The 21,437-nt window shown below is 38.8% G+C and overlaps 1 protein-coding gene and 1 pseudogene across 2 annotated transcripts; one reads left to right on the plus strand and one right to left on the minus strand.

Moving 5' to 3' along the window:
- Window positions 1-726: 726 nt before the first annotated feature.
- Window positions 727-12,728, minus strand: LOC130135846 (uncharacterized; annotated as a pseudogene).
- A 4,138-nt stretch (window positions 12,729-16,866) lies between these two features.
- LOC115664769 (protein trichome birefringence-like 10) lies at window positions 16,867-21,437 on the plus strand. Of its 2 annotated transcripts, none has more exons than XM_056305689.1 (4): window positions 16,867-17,736; window positions 18,684-19,073; window positions 19,833-19,991; window positions 20,357-20,524. In XM_056305689.1, the coding sequence occupies exons 1-4, from the start codon at window positions 17,321-17,323 to the stop codon at window positions 20,472-20,474; spliced, it is 1,083 nt and encodes a 360-aa protein (XP_056161664.1). In that variant the 5' UTR covers window positions 16,867-17,320; the 3' UTR covers window positions 20,475-20,524. The 2 variants fall into 2 exon arrangements, with proteins under 2 accessions (XP_056161664.1, XP_056161663.1); XM_056305688.1 differs by lacking the exon at window positions 20,357-20,524 and adding an exon at window positions 20,540-21,437 and having other exon boundaries at window positions 16,886-17,736.

The raw sequence follows: 21,437 nt of genomic DNA on the forward strand, positions 1-21,437 counted from the left end.
ACTAGAATATTTGCTTGGTGATTTTTGCTTGTCAAATTCCTAATTTTAAAAACTTTAGAGCCAAAACTTACAGATGATCAATTTAGTACCAAAGCTTTTATGAACAATCAATTTAGTGGCAAAAATTTATAAAAATATATGTTTAAGTGACTCCGGCAAACCACGTCAGATTTTTCACAAATTAAGTCCCCGAAGTTATTTAAGTAATCATTTTATAAAAGTTGTGGCACTTAAATGATTATTTGAAAAGTTTTGACACTAAAATAGGCGCCTTCAAATTGCCATGACACTAAGTTGTCATTTTCCCGACTTCAACTATTATAAGCTATTGGTATACGATATACAAAAATTGATTTCCAAAATCATTCCTTCGTACCAAACGAAAAAGCACCTGGCCAAAGAAACAATTTACAAGCCAAAAGCACACTCGTATGCGTGAGGAGAAAGAATATACGAATGTTTTTAGAAAGAGAGATAAACGCTTTAAACATTCAAATGGTTTGGAAAAGATAATTAAATGATTTTGTAAAATAAGATATCATGAAGTTAAATGAAAACCATCTAAACTCATTAAATTATGGTTTCACCTATTTTGTTATAGTTTACATGTCTTAACGAAAGACAAGGACCAACCGCTAACAATCAATCACATCCCCGAGTAGCTTGGTCGAATATTACTTGCCGACTTCAAACACATGTCACGGGTGTTGTTGAGTGGCGATCGCTCTAGCCGAACATTCTACAAGAGATATGAGACCCTTGTGTTAATGCCTTGAAGAGATAATTATCGTCGATTTCCCCTCTTCACCCTTTAAGTTAGAAAAAAAAAAAGACGTTTGACTTTTGATTAAACACGAAATCCTCTTTTCGTTTGCTTTTTATGTAATAAAGATTAAAAGAAAGTGACCGTTTGTGTTTAAGAATTTGGTTCGTACTAAAATATTGATGCCGTTATGAACTTTCCCACTACTCTCTCTCTCTCGTTATCAGTTGAATGTTTGAATGCAATCAATTCATTGAAATATTTGATATGCATCATTGTATAAATTAATTATTATATCTTCTCCATTATTTTTAATGTGGATTTGTGATATGAATATGTGCGGAAGATGATTGTTCTACGAAGATCTGTGAGTTACGAATTGCTGACCTCGACCCCCAATCGAACCTGTGATTGGTAATCTCGGTATGAACGCGACCTGTTGACGAACCTGTGTCAACCAATTCACGTTATAACGCCACGAACAAGAGAATTCGCGATATTGCTCGATAAGTTGAATTCGATCGCCACAAGGGAGCCTTGATAAGATCCAGTCCTCAAGAGAACTCAAGAAGAAAACTTCTCTATATAAAATTCTGCCTCCTCTTAGAAATCTATAAGCAACCTTATATAGGGTGCTAACCCTAATCCTAATCCTACTAGGATTAAAATTACAAAAATAACCTTAATTACTAAAAATTCATCCAAAAATGGAAAAAGGCCTAAAAGTTCATCTAAACGACTCCAAATCGCTAAAAAAACATCATCAATCACTACTAAAGTAGTGAGTATTGATCAGCGGCCCGTTTCCAAGCGTCCATCCAAATTTGAGCCAATTCGGAGTTTGTCAATTCTAAGTTCCTTCGGAATTCGCTGGATCAAGAGTAATCATGTTGCGCCAAGGAGCTTCAGAATCTTCAAGTTTCGAATCCAGATTGTCTCCATTCCAAATATCTTGAACCATGATGCCGACAGCTTGTTTGAATTCCTTTGCTCTCGCTCGAGTGATCGGGCCTAGCGGATAGAACAACGGGTCCCTAGCACCTCCTCCTCGATAGGGTTCGATGTCCACATCATTCCCTCCCCCGTGCAAAGGATTTGCCCTCAAATCAGCGTCTGCATCAAAAAGAGTCAAATCAGAAATATTGAAAGTAGCACTAATACCATACTCACCTGGAAGGTCAAGCTTGTAAGCATTATCGTTGGATCGTTTCCAACACCATAAATGGTCCATCCCTCGCAAATGAGTAGCAATTTAGAGTGCCGCTGTTTGGGGAAACGCTGTGCGCATATGAACCCAAACCCAATCGCCGGGCTCAAACACTACTTTCTTGCGCCCTTTGTTGGCTTGCTTTGCATACTGTTCTGTCTTAAGCTCAATATTCAGCCGCGTATTCTCATGCAAAGTCTTCACAAATTCAGCTTTCTTAGCACCATCTAAATCCACACGCTTAGCAATAGGCAAAGAGGTTAGATCTAACGGAGTTAAGGGATTAAAATCATAGACAACCTCAAATGGTGTGAATTTAGTAGCAGAATGCACGCTCCTATTATAAGCAAACTCAACATGCGGTAAACAATCTTCCCAAGACTTAATATTCTTTTTAATGATAACACGCAACAATGTCCCTAAAGTCCTATTAACTACTTCAGTTTGACCATCAGTTTGTGGATGACAAGTAGTAGAGAATAAAAGTTGTGTACCTAGCTTCTTCCACAATGTCTTCCAAAAGTAGCTTAGAAATTTAGTATCTCGATCAGAAACAATGGACCTAGGCATGCCATGCAAACGCACAACCTCACGAAAGAACAATTCAGCAACATTCGATGCATAATCAGATTTATGACAAGGTATAAAATGAGCCATCTTTGAAAATCGATCAACAACCACAAAAATAGAATCCTTGCCATGCTTAGACCTAGGCAATCCTAACACAAAATCCATAGAGATATCAACCCAAGGATGCGTCGGGATAAGCAAAGGTGTATACAAACCATGTGGTTTAATCATAGACTTAGCCTGCTTACATGCGATACATCTCTCGCAAACTCGTGTGACATCTCGTTTCGTGTGTGGCAAAAAAAAATGTTCATGCAGCACTTCATAAGTCTTATTGATTCCAAAATGCCCCATTAAACCACCACTATGTGCCTCTCGCACTAACAACTCGCGCAAAGAGCATCTAGGCAAACACAACTTATTTTCACGAAAGAGATATCCATCATGCCTATAAAACTTTTCAAACGCAGCATGCTCACAAGCTTCAAATACTCTTCCAAAATCATCATCGTCAGCGTATAAACCTTTGATATGCTCGAAACCTAGACACTTTGCTCCTAGAGTAGTTAGAATTGCGTACCTTCGAGAAAGTGCATCGGCTACCACATTTTCCTTACCTTTTTTGTACTTGATTACATATGGAAAAGTCTCAATGAACTCCATCCATTTGGCATGTCTTTTGTTCAACTTTTGCTGCCCCCTCAAGTACTTTAAGGTCTCGTGGTCGGTGTAGATCACAAACTCCTTTGGCCACAAGTAATGTTGCCAAGTCTCCAAAGCTCGCACCAAAGCATACATCTCCTTATCGTAAGTTGGATAATTCAATGTCGCTCCGCTTAACTTCTCACTGAAATATGCTATGGGACGTCTTCCTTGCATCAACACAGCTCCAATTCCTGTACCATAAGCATCGCATTCTATCTCAAAAGTAGTACTGAAATTCGGTAAAGATAACAAAGGAGCATTAGTCAACTTATCCTTTAACAGATTGAATGCTCTCTCTTGCTCTTCTCCCCATGTGAAACCCACGTGCTTCTTGATAACCTCGGTTAAAGGTGCGGCGATGGTGCTGAAATCTTTTACAAATCTACGATAGAAACTGGCTAAACCATGAAAGCTGCGCACCTCTCCTACTGTCTTAGGTGTCGGCTATTCACGGATTGCTTTCACCTTTTCTTCATCAACCTGTATTCCATCAGTACCAACAACAAAGCTTAGAAATATTAATTTGTCAGTTACAAAACAGCACTTCTTTAGGTTAGCATATAATTGCTCAGCCCTTAAAACCTGCAAAACAGCTCGCACATGCTCAATATGGTCATTAATGCTTCGACTATATATCAGAATATCATCAAAATAGACAGCTACAAATCGACCAATAAAAGCACGCAGAACATGATTCATAAGTCGCATGAAAGTACTAGGTGCATTAGTTAAACCGAATGGCATGACTAACCACTCATATAACCCGTACTTGGTCTTAAATGCAGTTTTCCATTCATCCCCCTCTTTCATCCTAATTTGATGATAACCACTTTTCAGATCAATTTTAGTAAATATGCAAGCTCCATGCAATTCATCCAACATATCATCTAGCCTAGGAATAGGATGTCGATACTTTATCGTTATGTTATTGATTGCTCGGCAATCAATACACATTCGCCAAGACCCATCCTTCTTTGGCACCAACAAAACAGGAACATCACATGGGCTAAGAGACTCTCTCACATATCCTTGCTTTAGTAATTCGCTAACTTGCTGCAGAAGTTCCTTTGTCTCTTTAAGATTGCTTCGATATGCGGGTCGGTTAGGCAGTGGTGCACCAGGAATCAAATCGATTTGATGCTCTATGCCTCGAATCGGTGGTAAACCTCCAGGAAGCTCATCAGGAAAGACATCTTCAAATTCCTGCAACAAAGACACGACAGAACTTGACAAATTCGGGTCAAGTTCGTTAGTAGTAAACAGTGCCTCCTTGTACAAAAGTACAAGTATCGGTCGGTCCAGAATCAAAGCTCTCCTCACTTCACTTAATTTTGCATAGAAATTCTTTTCTCTCTTTTCTTTTCTCTCTCCTTTTCTCTCGGTTTTTACCACTCTACTCTTATCTTCCTCTCCTTTTACTTGCGTCTCAGAGTTTCCACGCAAGCCCTCAGTTTTATCACTTTTTCTCTCTCTCTCTCTCTCTCTCTCTCTCTCTCTCTCAGTCTCACGTTGTAGTTTCAATTGATCTTCATACACCTCAGTAGGTGTCTTTGGCACCAATGTGTATGTCTTCTGATTCATCACCAATGAATATCGGTTAGTGTACCCGTCATAATGTACCTTTCAATCATACTGCCATGGCCTACCAAGTAAAAGATGCCCTGCTTGCATAGGTATAACATCACACATCACCTCATCCTTATATCGCCCTATCTCAAATGGAACTCGGACTTGCTTCGATACTTTTACTTCACCACTATCATTCAACCACTGCAATCTATATGGTCTTGGATGCTTTGTAGTCTTCAATCCCAACTTCTCCACCATGGTACAACTTGCTACATTTGTACAACTGCCTCCATCAACAATCAAGCTACAAATCTTACCATTCACCAAGCATCTTGTATGGAACAAGTTATCGCGTTGCTGGTGATGCTCCTCCTCTTTGACTTGAACACTAAGAGAACGCCTAACCACCATCAATTCACCATTTGCTGGCATCTCAACATCACTACAATCCTTCAATGGTGGCATGTCATCATCCTCTTCCTCCCTCTCACTTTCTGATTCAACATCATCATGTCCAGTCATGATCATCACCTCCTGTTAGGGCACTGATTTGCCATATGACCCTTGCCCAAACACTTGAAACATTTAATATCACAAGTTTTAGTGTTAAATTTTTCAGTTTTACCTGAAGCCGGATTCGAACCAACTTTGCCATCCTTCTCCTTCTCCTTCAAAGTTTCAGTCTTGATATTGTTTCCCTTCCAATTCGGCTTCTCGTCTCTCTTCCAATTAGACTTCCAATTCGAGCTTGAACCTCCACCACTCTTGTAATTTTGATCCAACTTCAATTGCCGCTCAACTTTGATGGCTTTGTCAACTAATTCCTCCAATTCAACGTAGTGTTGCAGCTCTACCACCCTTGCTATATCTCGGCTCAAACCATACAAAAATCGTGACATTGTGGCCTCACGGTCTTCCACCACATTAGCATGGATCATAGCAATCTCCATCTCTTTATGGTATTCTTCCACACTCCTTTTACCTTGTGTGAGATTTTGCAGCTTATGGAACAAGTCTCTGTAGTAATGACTAGGTATAAAGCGCCTCCTCATCATTGCTTTCATCTCATCCCACGTTTCTATTGATCTTTCACCATTGCGTCTCCTGCTAGTCACAAGTTGATCCCACCAAATTATAGCATAATCAGTGAATTCAACAGCTGCAATTTTTACCTTTTTGAGCTCCGAATATCGCTGGCAATCAAATACCATCTCCATCTGTTTCTCCCATTCTAGATACGCATCAGGATCATTCTTTCCTTGAAAAGATGGAATCTTCATCTTGATGTTGCCAAGCTCATCATCTTCTCGACGTCTAAATCCTCGGTGTCCGTTTCTCCTCTCAAACCTGCCATCTCGATCATCTTCTGTATCGGACACATATGCATCATCAAATTGCCGTTGCCATCTAGGTTGTGCTCTAGTCTCCTCTCGCTGATTTTGTGGCCTCCCTCGTGGTGGCTCTCGGTCATCTTCAAGTCTCGTCTCACATCTTGCAACTCGTTTGCTAAGTGCTTCAATTTGTAAACTCAATTGCTGGATGCCTGCTAGAATCGCATCATCCCTTGGATGAGTGCGATCCTCCCTTTGATTCACACTTCCCTGGCCTGAGCCTGACATTTTTTTTTAAACCTGCAAGAAAATGTTAGAGATAAAAAGAAATCTCACTAATCACTCCCTCACGTTTTCTGCTCAAAGTGTTTGTCACTCCTCTCGTGTTTAACTCAATTTCGGCTTTTTCTTCCCTCAATAAAACTGACACACTATTGCCTTTTACCTCTCGTTTCCTTCTAGCAAGCTCTTTTTTTCAGACTTGAATTCAGTCTCACAAGCTCCTCACAACAATCGATAAACCACAAAGCAAGATCAAATTCAGCAATATATCGCTCAACTCAGCAATTCAGCAAATTTTTGCTAGATTCGGATTCAGATTCAATTTCTGCTACCGAAATTTTTTTTTCTATTCGGTCCAACTATCAATGATAAAAAAAAAATGAGTTGTCCTCTTGAGTTTTTTTTTTTGGCCGAAACATTTTTTTTTGGGCTTTTTTTTTGCCGAATTTTTTTTTTGGCTTTTTTTTTACGAACTCAATTACAATATAAAAAAAACAACTAGGACCAAAAACCCTAAATCAAAATTGAAATCACAGCAAGAACAAATTCAGAACCCTAATTCGATTAATAACGAAACCCTAATTCTATAAACCCTAGATTGATGAATGAAAAGCAGTAAAAGTAGGATAACTAGACCTTGTAGAACCAGCTCTGATACCAGATGATATGAATCTGTTCGGAAGATGATCGTTCTACAAAGATCTGTGAGTTACGAATTGCTGACCTCGACCCCCAATCGAACCTGTGATTGGTAATCTCGGAATGAACGCGACCTGTTGACGAATATGTGTCAACCAATTCACGCTATAACGCCACGAACAAGAGAATTTGCGATCTTGCTCGATAAGTTGAATTCGATCGCCACAAGGGAGCCTTGATAAGATCCAGTCCTCAAGAGAACTCAAGAAGAAAACTTCTCTATATAAAATTCTGCCTCCTCTTAGAAATCTATAAGCAACCTTATATAGGGTGCTAACCCTAATCCTAATCCTACTAGGATTAAAATTACAAAAATAACCTTAATTACTAAAAATTCGTCCAAAAATGGAAAAAAGGCCTAAAAGTTCATCTAAACGACTCCAAATCGCTAAAAAAACGTCATCAATCACTACTAAAGTAGTGAGTATTGATCAGCGGCCCGTTTCCAAGCGTCCATCCAAATTTGAGCCAATTCGGAGTTTGTCAATTCTAAGCTCCTTCGGAATTCGCTGAACCAAGAGTAATCATGTTGCGCCAAGGAGCTTCAGAATCTTCAAGTTTCGAATCCAAATTGTCTCCATTCCAAATATCTTGAACCATGATGCCGACAGCTTGTTTGAATTCCTTCGCTCTCGCTCGAGTGATCGGGCCTAGCGGATAGAACAACGGGTCCCTAGCACCTCCTCCTCAATAGGGTTCGATGTCCACATCAATGTGATAGCTTAAAGGTTATTGTAACTGTTTTTTCATTTAATTTAAGTAATTTTCATATCGTTTTACTAGGTGTACTTTTTCATTGCTCTCTTATTTGAGTTCCTTTCGCTCCCATGCTCTCTCAAGAGTGGCACTGCGACGCGACGGCGGCAAGTTTTATCCCCAACTCCGTCTCGCGATAATTGAGGTGGCATCATGTCCGCCCCCGCGCCTCGCACGAGACAAGTTTATAGGCCCCATCCCATCCCGGCAAGGTGTTCGGGTTTTGTCAACATATCGTTCACATTTATCTTGAATTTAACTTTAATTGATGAAACTCATTTTGAATTCAATGTCGTACAATTACTCAAATCCTTGAAAATGATTGTTAAGCAATTGTCAAATGAAATACTATAATGACCAAAACTTTTTAGGGTTAATACCATGAAAAACCTTAAACTGGTGCACCTGTGACAAATTTATCCAAAATTAATTTTTTGACCACGAAAACCCAAAATCGATACATTTGTGACAAATTTACCGTCCGTTAAATTGAATTGATACCACGAAAAATCACAAATTGGTACACATGTGACAAACGGAAGATAAAACCCCAAACTGGTATACCGTCAACTGTCACGTGTCATCCAATTTAGAAATTTGATTGTAAAATTTATAGGAAACTAACTGAGGGTAAAATTATCACAAGTGTACCAATTCGGAGTTTTTGCTGGTTAAAATATTAATTTTGGGTAAATTTGCTACATGTGTACCAGATTAGGATTTTTCATGATATTAACTCAACTTTTTTATTTGTTTGTAAAGCATATGATATAAAACATAAAATTTAATATCTAGAGAGGCTCGGATAGGGGCATTTGTTGTGGCGGGTTGATTGTCGATTACTGGTTACTCGTGTTTACATTAGTATACCAAACTATCTATCGAACATTTATAAATGGTCTACTTAATAAGTTACTTGACATATCATTGTGGAAATCACAAATCAGTATCTATCTCTATTATTGAAAAAAATTCGAAGTCGGGATTTGTCAATGAATTCTTACACCATTAAAAATGGATAGTTTGTTTCATCAATAATATACTATTGAAAAACATTTTACTTGTTTTCCGAATTTGTATCACTTTGGAATATGAGTCAATGGAACAGCGAAAAACACATACTTAAACTTAGGAAAATAAATTCCTTTTTTTAAATATTGGAATTCGTATTCAAAGTACGACTAAAATTCAGCGGCTGGGCCTAGATCTCTCAAGGCTAGGCCCAAGATCCCATCTCTCGTGCCTAGGTCCCCAGCGGCCGTGTCCGGATCCCTGACAAATATGCCCCGGTCCCTTGAGCAGTACTAGGGTCCGAAGAGGCCGAGCCTGGGTCCCCAACACCTTGACCCAATCTTCGATGCCCAAATATGACTCGGGGTTGTACTTTTTCTCCAATGTGTACTTGATAATTACCCGTAACAAAACAATTGGTATTAATATTATTTGCATAATATAACCGAACAACGAAAAATATTTTTTTTAAATATGTTCTTTTACAAATATTATTCAAAGAACTTCATTATTTTTCAAACGTGGATGTCATCATCATAATATGAGATTTTCTCACTACCCCATCATCCCTTATCCCCACTACCTCTCTCTCGACCACACAAAGAAGCCCATATATATCTCTCTCTCTCTCTCTCTCTCTCTCTCTCTCTAAATTTGTGGCTTCCAATAATATGCTTAGTTTCTATTTTTATTCATGCTTCAACGAAAGCGAAAAAAGTCTTGCCAGAATTCGAAATATAATTCCAATCTCAACAAATTATGAAAATACCAAACGGGAACTTACGAACGGACATTTTTATATATTGTGAAAGTTCATATGTTTTGCGTTTTAAAAAATCAAAGTACATAAATTGAGTTATCTAAATTAAGCGAAAACTTGAAAATAATAGTCACTCCAAATACGCCAACACTATATGAAATGATTATATATTTTATGCGACACTCATCACATGGCATATCGGTGCTAGTATCTTCAAACATTATTTCCCGTATTCGGGCTATTTTTACGGTCCCTTGAGGATTAATATCCCCATCATACCCGTCATAATCAAGATTTGTTTTGATGTAACTCTTACACAAAATATCATAAGACTCGAATACTTATAAACACCTGGCTTTGAAAATAACGAACATTTCCATGGGATCAAGATCTCCATCATACAAGTAACAATCAAGATTTGTTTTGATGTAAATTCTCGCATAAAATAATACTTACAAACACCTAGCTTTGAAAATAACGAACATTTTCATGGGATCAATATCCCCATCATACCCGTCATGAACAAGTTTTATTCTTTTCTTATCGTTTGTAAACTAAAATGACCTACTTAATCACGGGTTTAAACTATTACATTATGCATTCGATCATACTAAATATTATGCTTTATTGCCAAGATTCTTAGGCCTGGCTATAGTTCCAAGTTTCAATGCAACTCTCACATAAAATATCGTAACACTCAAGTACTTATAAACACCTTGCTTTGAAAATAATGAACGTTTACAGAGGAGTTGTGGCAAAATGAACTTTTATTGCAACGAGGTACGAATTTCACAAAGCATCTGTACATTAAGACATCGGGAGAATAATTTTTTTCTTTCGTCTTGTTTACGTTTTTAATCCTGCCGTGGCGGATGCGCTATTCAGTTTCAGTGTCTTTGTCTTTGCTTTGCCCTAAACCTCCCCAGACAAGTGGCATGTGATTCTCAGACACTTCGTTGATATTCCTTTTTTATCTTTTTCCTTTTTTTATCCAATTATATTCCTTTTTTTTTAATCGAAAACCAATTTCACGTGTTAACGAGTGTATTAATTTAGGACACCGACTACATTTTATGCAAATTTTTTTACGAGAGGACAAATTACCAAAATAGTCTTAATTATATTGCAATTGTGTTAATTCAGTTCTAAATCATAAATCTTTTGAATTTGTGTCAATTTAGTCCATTTTTTTGCCATAAATTATTGACAATGACACTGACTATCGTATGTGGCGCGGCTGGTGTTGGCGTGAACATTTTTAAATAACATTTTAATAATTTTTCTAGTTTTTTAATGTTTCTTTTCATTTTCTTTTTTTCTATTCTTTCCCTTTCTTTCTTTTTTTTTTTTTGCCTTCTTCCTCTAGCCGATCGCCGGACCTCAGCGACTGGCCAAAAGTGAGCGCCAACGAGTGCGTGCCTCGCCTGCCCCTGGCAAGTTCAAGGCTTGCCCAATGACGACGAGGCCAATCGTTGAGGTTCGGCAACCAGTTAGAGAAAGAAGGGAAGAAAAAAATCAAAATATTCAAAAAATATTAAAATATTATAAAAAATTATCCGCTTCAACACTGGCCGCGCCATGTAGGATGCCCGACGTCCATACTAGTGATTTCCGGTCAAAATTGGTTGGATGGACTGAATTGACACAAATGCAAAAGGTTTAGGACTCAATTGGTAAAAAAAGAGATTTATGACTGAATTTGCACAATTGCAATAGGCTTAGGGCTTTTTTGGTAATTTTTCCTTTTTCGAGAATATATACAATACGAAGAAGTAAATTTAATGTATCGATATACACACCAAGAATGTGATATAACTGTTCTTTTACTATATAAATTCGTAGTAGTTTGAGATTCCATGCACTCGACTTGAAATGAAACTAGCTCCGCAGTTTACCCTATGTACTTATTAATCTAATTATCAGGCTTTTTAGCTTTAAGCTCTCAGCTACGTTGAATTTTGTGTCTTAAATTCAAGGGTATTCTTGAGTTACATGTTGATTGTTGGTTCAACTACGCAAGAAATAATGACCCACGTTGAAAATTTCTGTTCATTAATTTTGACTAATCAACAACTCATATTATTTCTTGTCAAATCATTATATGCTTTGAAAAATAATCACCTAGTAACGCGGTTACAGAAATATTTATGCTTTAAATAGTGAAAACACAAAAAATGGCGGCATTAATTTAATGTTACGCAAAAATTTAAAACCGCAGCACAATTAGGAGACAATAAAATAACTGCTGAAATAATATGTTATCATGAAAAAAGGTGGCTTTTGGTTGTGAAAAAGATAACTCTTGATTATGAAAAAAAAGTGATTCTTGATTATGAAAAGAAGTGATTGTTGACATGAAAAACGGTGAAGATTCATTGTGAAAAGGGGTGATGGTAAAGATAAAGTACCTCTTCATAATAGATGTGTTGATTGGTTATCTATAAATACCACCAAATCATACATTATTCATCACAATTGTTCAAAATAACTTTTTCTTCGTAACACTCCATTCTTCTCTTTTCACACACACAACTTCGATAATAAGTTGAAGGAGAAATTCTAAGAGAGAAATTGAGTAATTGCTAAAGTCGTTTATCTGCGGCTTTGGTGTATATCCTGGAGGTATATTTGTTCTAAACCCGATGGTAACAATAGTTGGGGCAAATAATACACCAAGGACAGTGATTGTCATTATGCATCAAAACAATCAAATTTCCCCGACAATAACAAGTAATAAGCAAAATAGAATAAAAATAACTTATGCCAGATGGGCCCCGACAAGTCCCATTCTCGCGCTATGCTCTTCCTTGCGACAAGCCGGGCAAGGGCAATCGGGGTGGGGCAAAGGGAACTGGGTCTTCATGAGGCAGTGCAATATTGTCATCTCCATCCACTAATATTTGGAAAAAAGTCCTTTTTCAAAATGGCACCTGTGCTTAGGTCCCCAGTGGCTGTGCCTAGTACCCCGGCGGACATGCCCCGGTCCCTCGAGAGCGTACTCGGGTCCTCCAAGACTGGGCTCAGTCCACGGCGCCCTGGCTCAAGTCCTTGGTGCTTAAATTCAGGACTTGACATTGTACATGAGACTTTACCTCAAATACGTGTTCTATAGTTTTCCTGTAACAAGCATAAAAAAATGACTTTCTTATTATTTACAAAATACAACCAAACATAAGGAAAATGAAACTCTCCTTGAAAATATGTTCTTATAAAAATATTTTCTAACAAAGTTCATTTTTTGCAAAACAAACCAGCCCAATGTAACGTGAAGGCCATTATCATAGTACGTGAGACTTCCTCACTACCCCATTATCCCTCTATCCCCAATACCTCTCTCTCAACCACACAAAGAAGCCCATCTCTCTCTCTCTCCCTCTCTCTCTCTAAATTTTTGGCCTCCCAATCCTTTTTATAATAGTTTCAGTACCTATTCCTTATAATTTGTTCACGCTTCGACGAAACTAAAAAAATCTTGCCAAAATATGATTTACAATTCGAATCTCAACAAATTATGAAAATAACACGTGTAAATTCATGTACCAACTCTTATATATTATGAAATTTTAAACATTCCGGATTTAAAACGTTAAACTACGTAAGTTGAAAGATCTAAATTAAGCAAAAAGTAAAAAATAAAAGTCAATCCAAATACGCCAATTGCAGTAACTGTATTTTTTTGGGCACATGCATTATGTTGTATCAGTTCTAGTATTTTCAATTGTCATTTCCTTATTCGGTCTTCTTTATGGTCTCCTGATGATCATTTCATTATAACTCTTATACAAAAAGATCGGAACACTCAAATACTCACAAACACTTAACTTTGAAAATAATACACTTCATACAAGAGTTGTGACAAAATGAACTTTTATAATAGACACTTTGTTTATGTTTTTTAATCCTGGCATGGCGGATACGCTATTCAGTGTCTTGTCTTGGCTTGCCCTCAACCTCCCCAGACAAATGTCGTGTGATTCTTAGACTCGTCCTTGATATTCCTTTATTCCTCTCCTCGAAAACCACTCTCACGTGTTAACGAGGCTATTTAATTAAGGACACCGACTAAATTCTGCACCATATGTTATGAAAATATACATAAATAAGTGCATTACATGTATTAATAGACACACCAAGAATGTTGAATAGCTGTTCTTTTACTATATGAATTCGTAGTAACATGAAATCAGTTCCTAAGTCTCATCCTTGACTTTCCGTTGCGCACTTCCTGATCAGTTCTTGGTTGTTCTCACGTGTCGACACATCATATGTAGGACATGCATATATCGAATCATTGTTTTCTTTCTAGTTAAAATTTTGCAAAATTCCCGTTTCGTTGGGTCATAGCGGAGCTTTGCTTTTGCTTGCTTAGTGCATCCAGGTTCTTCAATCTTTTTCAAGTTATTTACTTATCGTTTTGATTATTGAGTGATTCACAACTATTTACACATCCGCATAATCACCACTAACGTGTGAGGGATTGTCATCTCTTTAATCACATGTTTATATTGAAACCTCAAGTTATGATTGGTGAGAATTTAGGAGAGTCTACGCGACGCCGTTACCATCTCTTTAATGAGTATCCGTTTGTGCCTGCCTAGTAATCCATTAACTTTCCCTTGGTGGTTCACCTTGAGGAAGGTCACGACATCACATGATATCAGTTGATCATTTTGCATGTGAGTGAGGAGGATAATTAATGTAACAATTAAATAAAAGTGTACCGTAATAATTCTAGAAGCTTTTAAGGAGAAGTGTCCAATCAATCATAAATCTATTGTACGAATGTCAATTCAATACTAAACTTTTAAATTTTGTCAATTTAGTCATAAAATCTTTCTGCGAAATTCTAATATAGTCATTCCAGTCAATTAACGGAAGAAAACACTAACGTGGTAGCATGCCATATAAGACAACCGGCGATGATTGAAACGCCACGTCAACGATTTTCGGCGGAAATTGACTAGGACTGCTTTAAAATTTCGCGTAAAGATTTAAAACTAAATTGACAAATTTTAAAAGTTGACGACTGAATTGACATCCTTACGATAAATTTAGGACTAACTGGGTAATTTTTCCAAATGCTTAAGTTTTCAATATTAGCAACACTCTGTGTAACACATTCCACATTTTTCTTTAGGAAGACAAAAAAAAAATCTTGTACATCTTCTCTATATCAAAGCCAAAAATCCCTTTTTCCTCTCATTTTTATATTTCCCATTTTACCGTCATATATGTTTATTATAAGGGTTAATATTACCGAAAATCCTAAACGAATATACTTGTGACAAATCTACCCCAAACTAATTTTTTAATCACCAAAAACCCTAAACTGGTACATTTTTGACAAATTTATCTTAAATTAATATTTTAACCACTAGAAACTCCAAACTGGTACATTTGTGACAAGTTTACCATCCGTTAGTTTCTATTAAATTGGATTAATACTATGAAAAATCACAAACTAGTACACTTATGATAAAAAGGAGGATAAAACCCCAAACTAACACACCTGTCAACCGCCACGTATCATCTAGCTTAACAATTTGATGGTAAAATCTAGCGGAAACTAACCGAGGGTAATTTCGTCATAAGTGTACTAATTTGGGGTTTATGGCTGTTAAAAAAATAATTCAGGGTAAAATTGTCACAGGTGTACTAGTTTGAGATTTTTGGTAGTATTATTCCTTATTATAATGGTTAAGCTCTTATTGAAGTTGAAATTGGTGTTTAACTTCAACGGCATCCTTGAGTTACATTTTGATTATTGCTTCAGCATAATTACACGCAAGAAACGATGACCCACATTGAAAGTTTCTGTTCATTAGTTTTGACTGATCACAACTCATATTACGTATTGCAATGGTCATGCATTTGGATTTTGCTGAGGACCTAAAACGCGAATGGTCACAATTATCTCAACTACTCATCCACTTTATAAAACTATTTATTCTTTTAACAATTACACGTCTCATTTTTAATTTCCATATACTATCCAAACTAAGCCAAATACACAACGTGGCCTCTACATTGAGCAAGTCGTTAGATTTTACTGGCGTCACTTCATAGAATCAACTTTGATGAACAAAAAGTATTAATAATTTTTACTTATGAATAAAGATAATTATCGGGACCTCTTTAAGCACCCGATTAATGGGAAAAAAATCACTCAAGGATATTTGTGGAAGTCCATGGTGAAATTTGATCAACAGCAACCATTGACAAAATTTTTTATGTCATTAGTAGAAAGATGAATACTTAGGACCTTTTTGAACACCCAATTGATTTTTTAATTGGGCATGGTATACCTTTTTCTCCACCACGCATTGAATAATAACCAATCAAAATAGGTCCATACCACTCATTCACTTTTCCCTTTGTTTCTTCTGCCTATGTGCACCTTTTTTTTAAAAATAAATCGGGAACGAAGGGGGACCAAGATCAAAAGTTCGTATCCAATGGTACAACTCGGGTGATCTTCTCATCCTCAATCCCAGTTCCAATTCCTCTCCAAGGTAGCGAACGCCGGTGTTATCGGACTTGCGTCGTCGAGATTAGGAATGTCGGGAAGAATTGGGCTAATGCCACCAGAGTCACAATAACGTTGGGAAACTTGCAAAGTGTTAGGCAATGATTGATACCTACAAGTCTAATAATGCTGATGGAGGTCTATCGCCGTAGAAATTGTCACGGTGGAGCACTAGAAGTCGTTGGATTTAGGTTCGCTTCTTGGGTGGACCCGTAAAACTAACGAGCGGCTCTCAATTCTAATTTTTTGGAATCGATTCTCAGTAGGCGATATCAATATTTCAAAACCGCTACCCCAACCATGCTCACCCATGAATAGCATCATGCTGATACAATCAAGTGAGCTGCGCCTTAAATTAAAGAGGACAGTTGTTTTAGGCGTGAATCCTTAGGCCAACCATGATGTTGCTCTTTTTTCTTGCTCCACTCGCCCGTGTTCATGAAAATTGAAATTAGCGCCGGCTCGGCTACGAACGCTTGCCGCTGTCGGGAGACTACGAACGAAACCACCCCACGCGCCGTCGGGGTTCGTGCCAGGCACGGTCCAATCAGCGTGCGGGATTGACAGCATTACGTGGCACCTCCCGTCGTTGGAGAGGGGCCGTTGAGCTTTCCATAGCCGTTAACCTATTACAAATTTTCAGGAATTTATCTTTTTTTAAAGAAAAGAGGAAGGAAAGAGAGAAGAAATCCAACTTTACAGCAAGAAGCGCTCACGCGCACGCTCACGCACCCCCACTTTCCCACGAGCGCCACATTTCTTGCCACTCCTCCTTCTTCATCAAATCCCTCCCTGCAATCTCTCTCTCTCTCTCTCTCTATCTATAACTTACAGTGAAGGAAAGTCTGTGTACAGTTCGGCCATGGAAGCTTCTTTGCTTCATTGAAGTCCCTTTCTTTTCTTTTCTCTTTCTGTGGTTTCTTGCCTTTCCTTTCACACCCATCAAGGACTGGGAACCCCAGTGTGTGTTTATAACTGACCCACCAAGCAAAGAAGCGAGGCAAGAGTAACTGAGCCACCCAGAGAGAAAAAGAAGACATGGTCCAACGCCATTCGTGATTTTGCCACCACTCAGGGACAGGGTGAGGGAGGGAGGGAGAGAGTGAGGGGGAGAGGGGAGTCGCACGCCTCGCCTGCCATCATGAACGTGCCGGGCTCCGAGCTCTGCCACAAGTTCAAGCGCCTGAGGCTCTTCGAGCCGTCGGTGGGAGTGCTGGGCTTCGTCCTCGTCGCCTTCTGCGTGGTCTGCGGCTTCTTTTACCTGGATTACAGGAGAGGGTACGGTAAGTTCTCCGGGAGATCAGAGAGGTTCGTGTGGTTGCAGTTGCACGGCGATAACGACGATCGGGGAGTCAAAAAGTTCGACTTTTTGGAGAGGAATGGCGATGGTGGGTGCGATTTGTTCGAAGGGGATTGGGTTTGGGATGATAGCTATCCGTTGTACGAGTCCAGAGACTGCAGGTTTCTGGACCAGGGCTTCAGGTGCTCTGAGAATGGACGGCCCGATTCGTTCTACACCAAGTGGAGATGGCAACCCAGAAAGTGCAATTTGCCCAGGTTCTTGAATATTTAGTTTTTTGCTGTCTCTGTTTGCAGTTCTTGCTTGAGAAATTTTGGTTTTGGTCTGTTCTGTCGGAACGAACTTCTGAGGAATCAAACGGGGTTGTGTTTTTCAATTATGACGGGTTATGGTTATCAGGGGCTACTTGTCTGCCTTGTTTTTCTTTTGTGTAGTAATTAATCCGTGGGGCCTTTTGCCAAGGGGTCTTGATAAGATGTGGTTGAAATTGAATTTGAATTGAAGGCTCTTGCACGAAAGTGGCGAGTTTTGTTTGATTTTTTAAGTACATTAATCGAAACATGCAATGGAATTTATTTCTTTTTGTCAGAATTTTTGTGCTAGCGTTGGTTGGTCAGAAAAGTCGACGAATTTTCGGTGGATATGACGAATTTACTTTTCACGTATTGTCACAGTATTTACACCTTGCATTTTGTTTGTTTCCTTCACGCTGATCTTGTTTGGAGGGTAGTTCCACATCACTAAGCCCCTCCCGTGACTTTTTTTTAAACTGACTTGAAGCTTTCAGGTGATGAAGACAAACTCTCTCTCTCTCCCCCAACCATCAATTTGTCCACTTTTTTTACCATGTTTGTTAGTTTACAGATTGACAGATTGGATTTTATCTAGAAACCATCGGGCTGAATGGTGGATTTCCTAGTTTAGTTTCATTTCTTTTCTTTATTTGTTCTTGTTTTATGCTAATGAAACATGGATGTGATGAAAATTACAGAAGTTGAGTTACTCAGAACTTTAAATTGAACATACTTGACCATAATGTGATCAGTCCACGGCACCAGAGAAGATACACTTGGATTCCGCATGTGATGTAAAAGCATGAAATGTTTGATGTAATGTTAGTTGGTGATGCAGTTCACGCTCTTGCTTTGATATTGACATTGCAAAACTTTGGCCTACGAACATTGATAATGTCTAGTAACACCAGATTTGATGCGAAATTGATGCTGGAGAAACTGCGGAACAAGCGGCTCGTTTTTGTGGGGGATTCTATCGGGAGAAACCAATGGGAGTCTCTCATGTGCATGCTCTCCTCTGCAGTTTCTGATCAGGACTCGATCCATGAAGTGAATGGTAGTCCGATCACAAAGCACAAAGGGTACTTGGTTTACAAATTTAAGGAGTTCAACTGTACTCTGGAGTACTACAGAGCTCCGTTTCTCGTGCTGCAAAGCCGGCCTCCGCCAGGATCGCCTGATAAGATCAAAACGACCCTGAAATTAGATCGGATGGACTGGACCTGTTCCAAGTGGAGAGATGCAGATGTGCTGGTCTTTAACACTGGGCACTGGTGGAACTTCGAGAAAACCATAAGAGGGTAAATTTGATCTGCTCATGCAAATTCTCCCTTATTATCATCTATCTCTAATTTCATTACGATGAGTATATGTACACATGGATACATGCATAGTTCCTGTTGACATATCCATAAAACTACTGTTGCTCATTTTTGATTGGGAGCTTTTGGTTGGCCTTGATGAGACCTTATGTAATACCTGTTTGGTAGCAATCATTTACAGATATAAGCTGGTTGGAATAAGAATCGCAGAGGTTCTTTCCTAGACTTAGACAAATGTGAGCATAGGGGTGGTTATAAATGACAAGTTTAATGCGCAAGTCGGGAACTCTTTCAAACTTTGGAATGGTCGATGAGGTGTATGGTTTGCTACAGACTTAGCACCACCTGACTATGATGGAGGAGGGTCCTTGGAGGTTGGCTTCTAGAAATCTATTTTGCTGGGTTTGTGTAATATAGCTGCCCTTTATGTTATCTATCTCTTTCTTGATCAGCGAGACTGTAATGTTTTAGACAGTGCTGCAAAGCTCTTTGATTAGCTTGTTAATGCACTCTCCAACTTGCTGTTGCAAACTCTGAACCAGTCTGGCCATCTAGTGATTTGACTGACATGAACGTAATATCGGGTTAGTATGGTGTCGGTTAATTTTGCGCTCTTGGCATGCAAGTTCTTTGAGTCATGGAAGAGCTAGTTGTTAGATAAAGCCTGCAGTAGATCATGATTTTGATCTTTCATGCCCTAGCAACTGTCTCATATTGAATTGCATTACCATCTGTCAGTGGTTGTTATTTCCAAGAACGGTCGGAGGTGAAGCTGGAAATGGCAATAGAAGATGCGCATAAGCGAGCCATAGAGACTGTCCTGCAGTGGATCCGCAATGAGGTCAATACAAACAAGACACAGGTCGTTTTTCGCACATTCGCACCGGTGCATTTCAGGTACATGCGCTTCCTTGATAAGTTACTATGCCTAGCTTATTCAGTTGCTCAAACTATGTGATCCAGACACCCAGAAAGCATCATTATATTAAAATATTAATAAATGGACCCCATTTTTATTTGCATCCAATTAAATGCATTTAGTTGACTTTCTACTTGGTGTAGTTCACGAGTTCTGACATGTCATTGTACTTTTTGGTCCTTCACCACACCGATCCTATAACCTTCTTGGGATAATATCATGTCTGTTTATTAAATCGACCGTGATCTAATGTCTAAGAGCAAATGCTATTCCTACGATCCTTGTGCACCTGTTCAATGTTTAGCATTCTTTCCACGCCAGAGTTTAACTTGTGAAGCCATAGTCAGGTGACTGTTCCTAGGTTGCATTGGATCACTCTCTCTAAGTTCTTATACACGGGGAAACTAAATGGTAAACGGCTCTCTTATATTAGAATTGGCTACTGCAATAAAAGGGCTTGACATTTGGAGGAATAGAATACAGATTCTTTCTGCAAGAAATGACCAATTGGTGACAAATTTTACAGAGGGGGGAACTGGAGGAACGGAGGAAGCTGTCACTTGGAGACCCTGCCGGAGTTGGGCCCCTCATCAGCCACACCGGAAACATGGTCTCAATTCAAGGTTGTCTCTGACGTATTATCAGCTCACTCAAGTGCACCGATGGCAACCAATTTCGATGTGCTGAACATAACTCACATGACTTCTCGGAGGAAAGACGGCCATGCTTCTCTTTATTATCTGGGCTCTGATACTGGTCCTGCACCTGTTCATAGACAGGACTGTAGCCATTGGTGTCTGCCCGGAATCCCGGATTCGTGGAACGTGCTACTTTACACACTATTTCTTAAACATGAGGCTAATAAGGATCGATTATCGATGAAGTGATGCGGCAATTTATGCACAGAACTTGACTTCAGTCAACCACAGGATCACTGCAATATATAACTGATGAAGTCGCAGTGTCTGGTGAAGGAGATCAATATAAGGGATCGACAGACAGAAGTTGCATATCAAGTCAAGAGCAAACCGGATATTCTCTGTACATGTTGCACATACTGAATGATTGGCCAGCTGAATTGTGAAGACACTTCGGGACATTTGAGGAATAACCGAGTGTCTAGTTGTAGAGAAGCATTATAGTGATTGGCCAGATTCGCCATTGGATTAGGCGGAATTGATCTTTTTTCCTGCAGAATTTGTAAATCAGCAAAGCGGTTTTGGTTTATCCCGGTTTTGGCTTTACAGAAACCGAACCTTTTCAGTTCCGTTGTTGCTGGTGAAGACAAATACACATACCTGGGACGAGCATTTTACTCTTCTTTCTTGAAGTCAATGCGTATACTGTACATACTAATCAGTCGCTGATAGCATGTTGATAAAGTGTAACAAGAGTGGAAGACCGCTTACTGGGATTCATCTTCA

This window comes from Syzygium oleosum, unplaced genomic scaffold (genome assembly GCF_021117445.2).
Source record: "Syzygium oleosum isolate NSW1041296 unplaced genomic scaffold, Sole_v2.1 Sole_v2.38, whole genome shotgun sequence".
NCBI classification, from domain to species: Eukaryota; Viridiplantae; Streptophyta; class Magnoliopsida; order Myrtales; family Myrtaceae; genus Syzygium; species Syzygium oleosum.

Excerpts from the sequence above, each read along its gene's own strand:
- LOC115664769 (XM_056305688.1), top strand. The coding sequence starts at position 17,321 with ATGAACGTGCCGGGCTCCGAGCTCTGCCACAAGTTCAAGCGCCTGAGG. Across the intron at positions 17,737-18,683 it reads AGAAAGTGCAATTTGCCCAG|ATTTGATGCGAAATTGATGC; the intron begins GTTCTTGAATAT and ends TAGTAACACCAG. Across the intron at positions 19,992-20,539 it reads TTCGCACCGGTGCATTTCAG|AGGGGGGAACTGGAGGAACG; the intron begins GTACATGCGCTT and ends CAAATTTTACAG.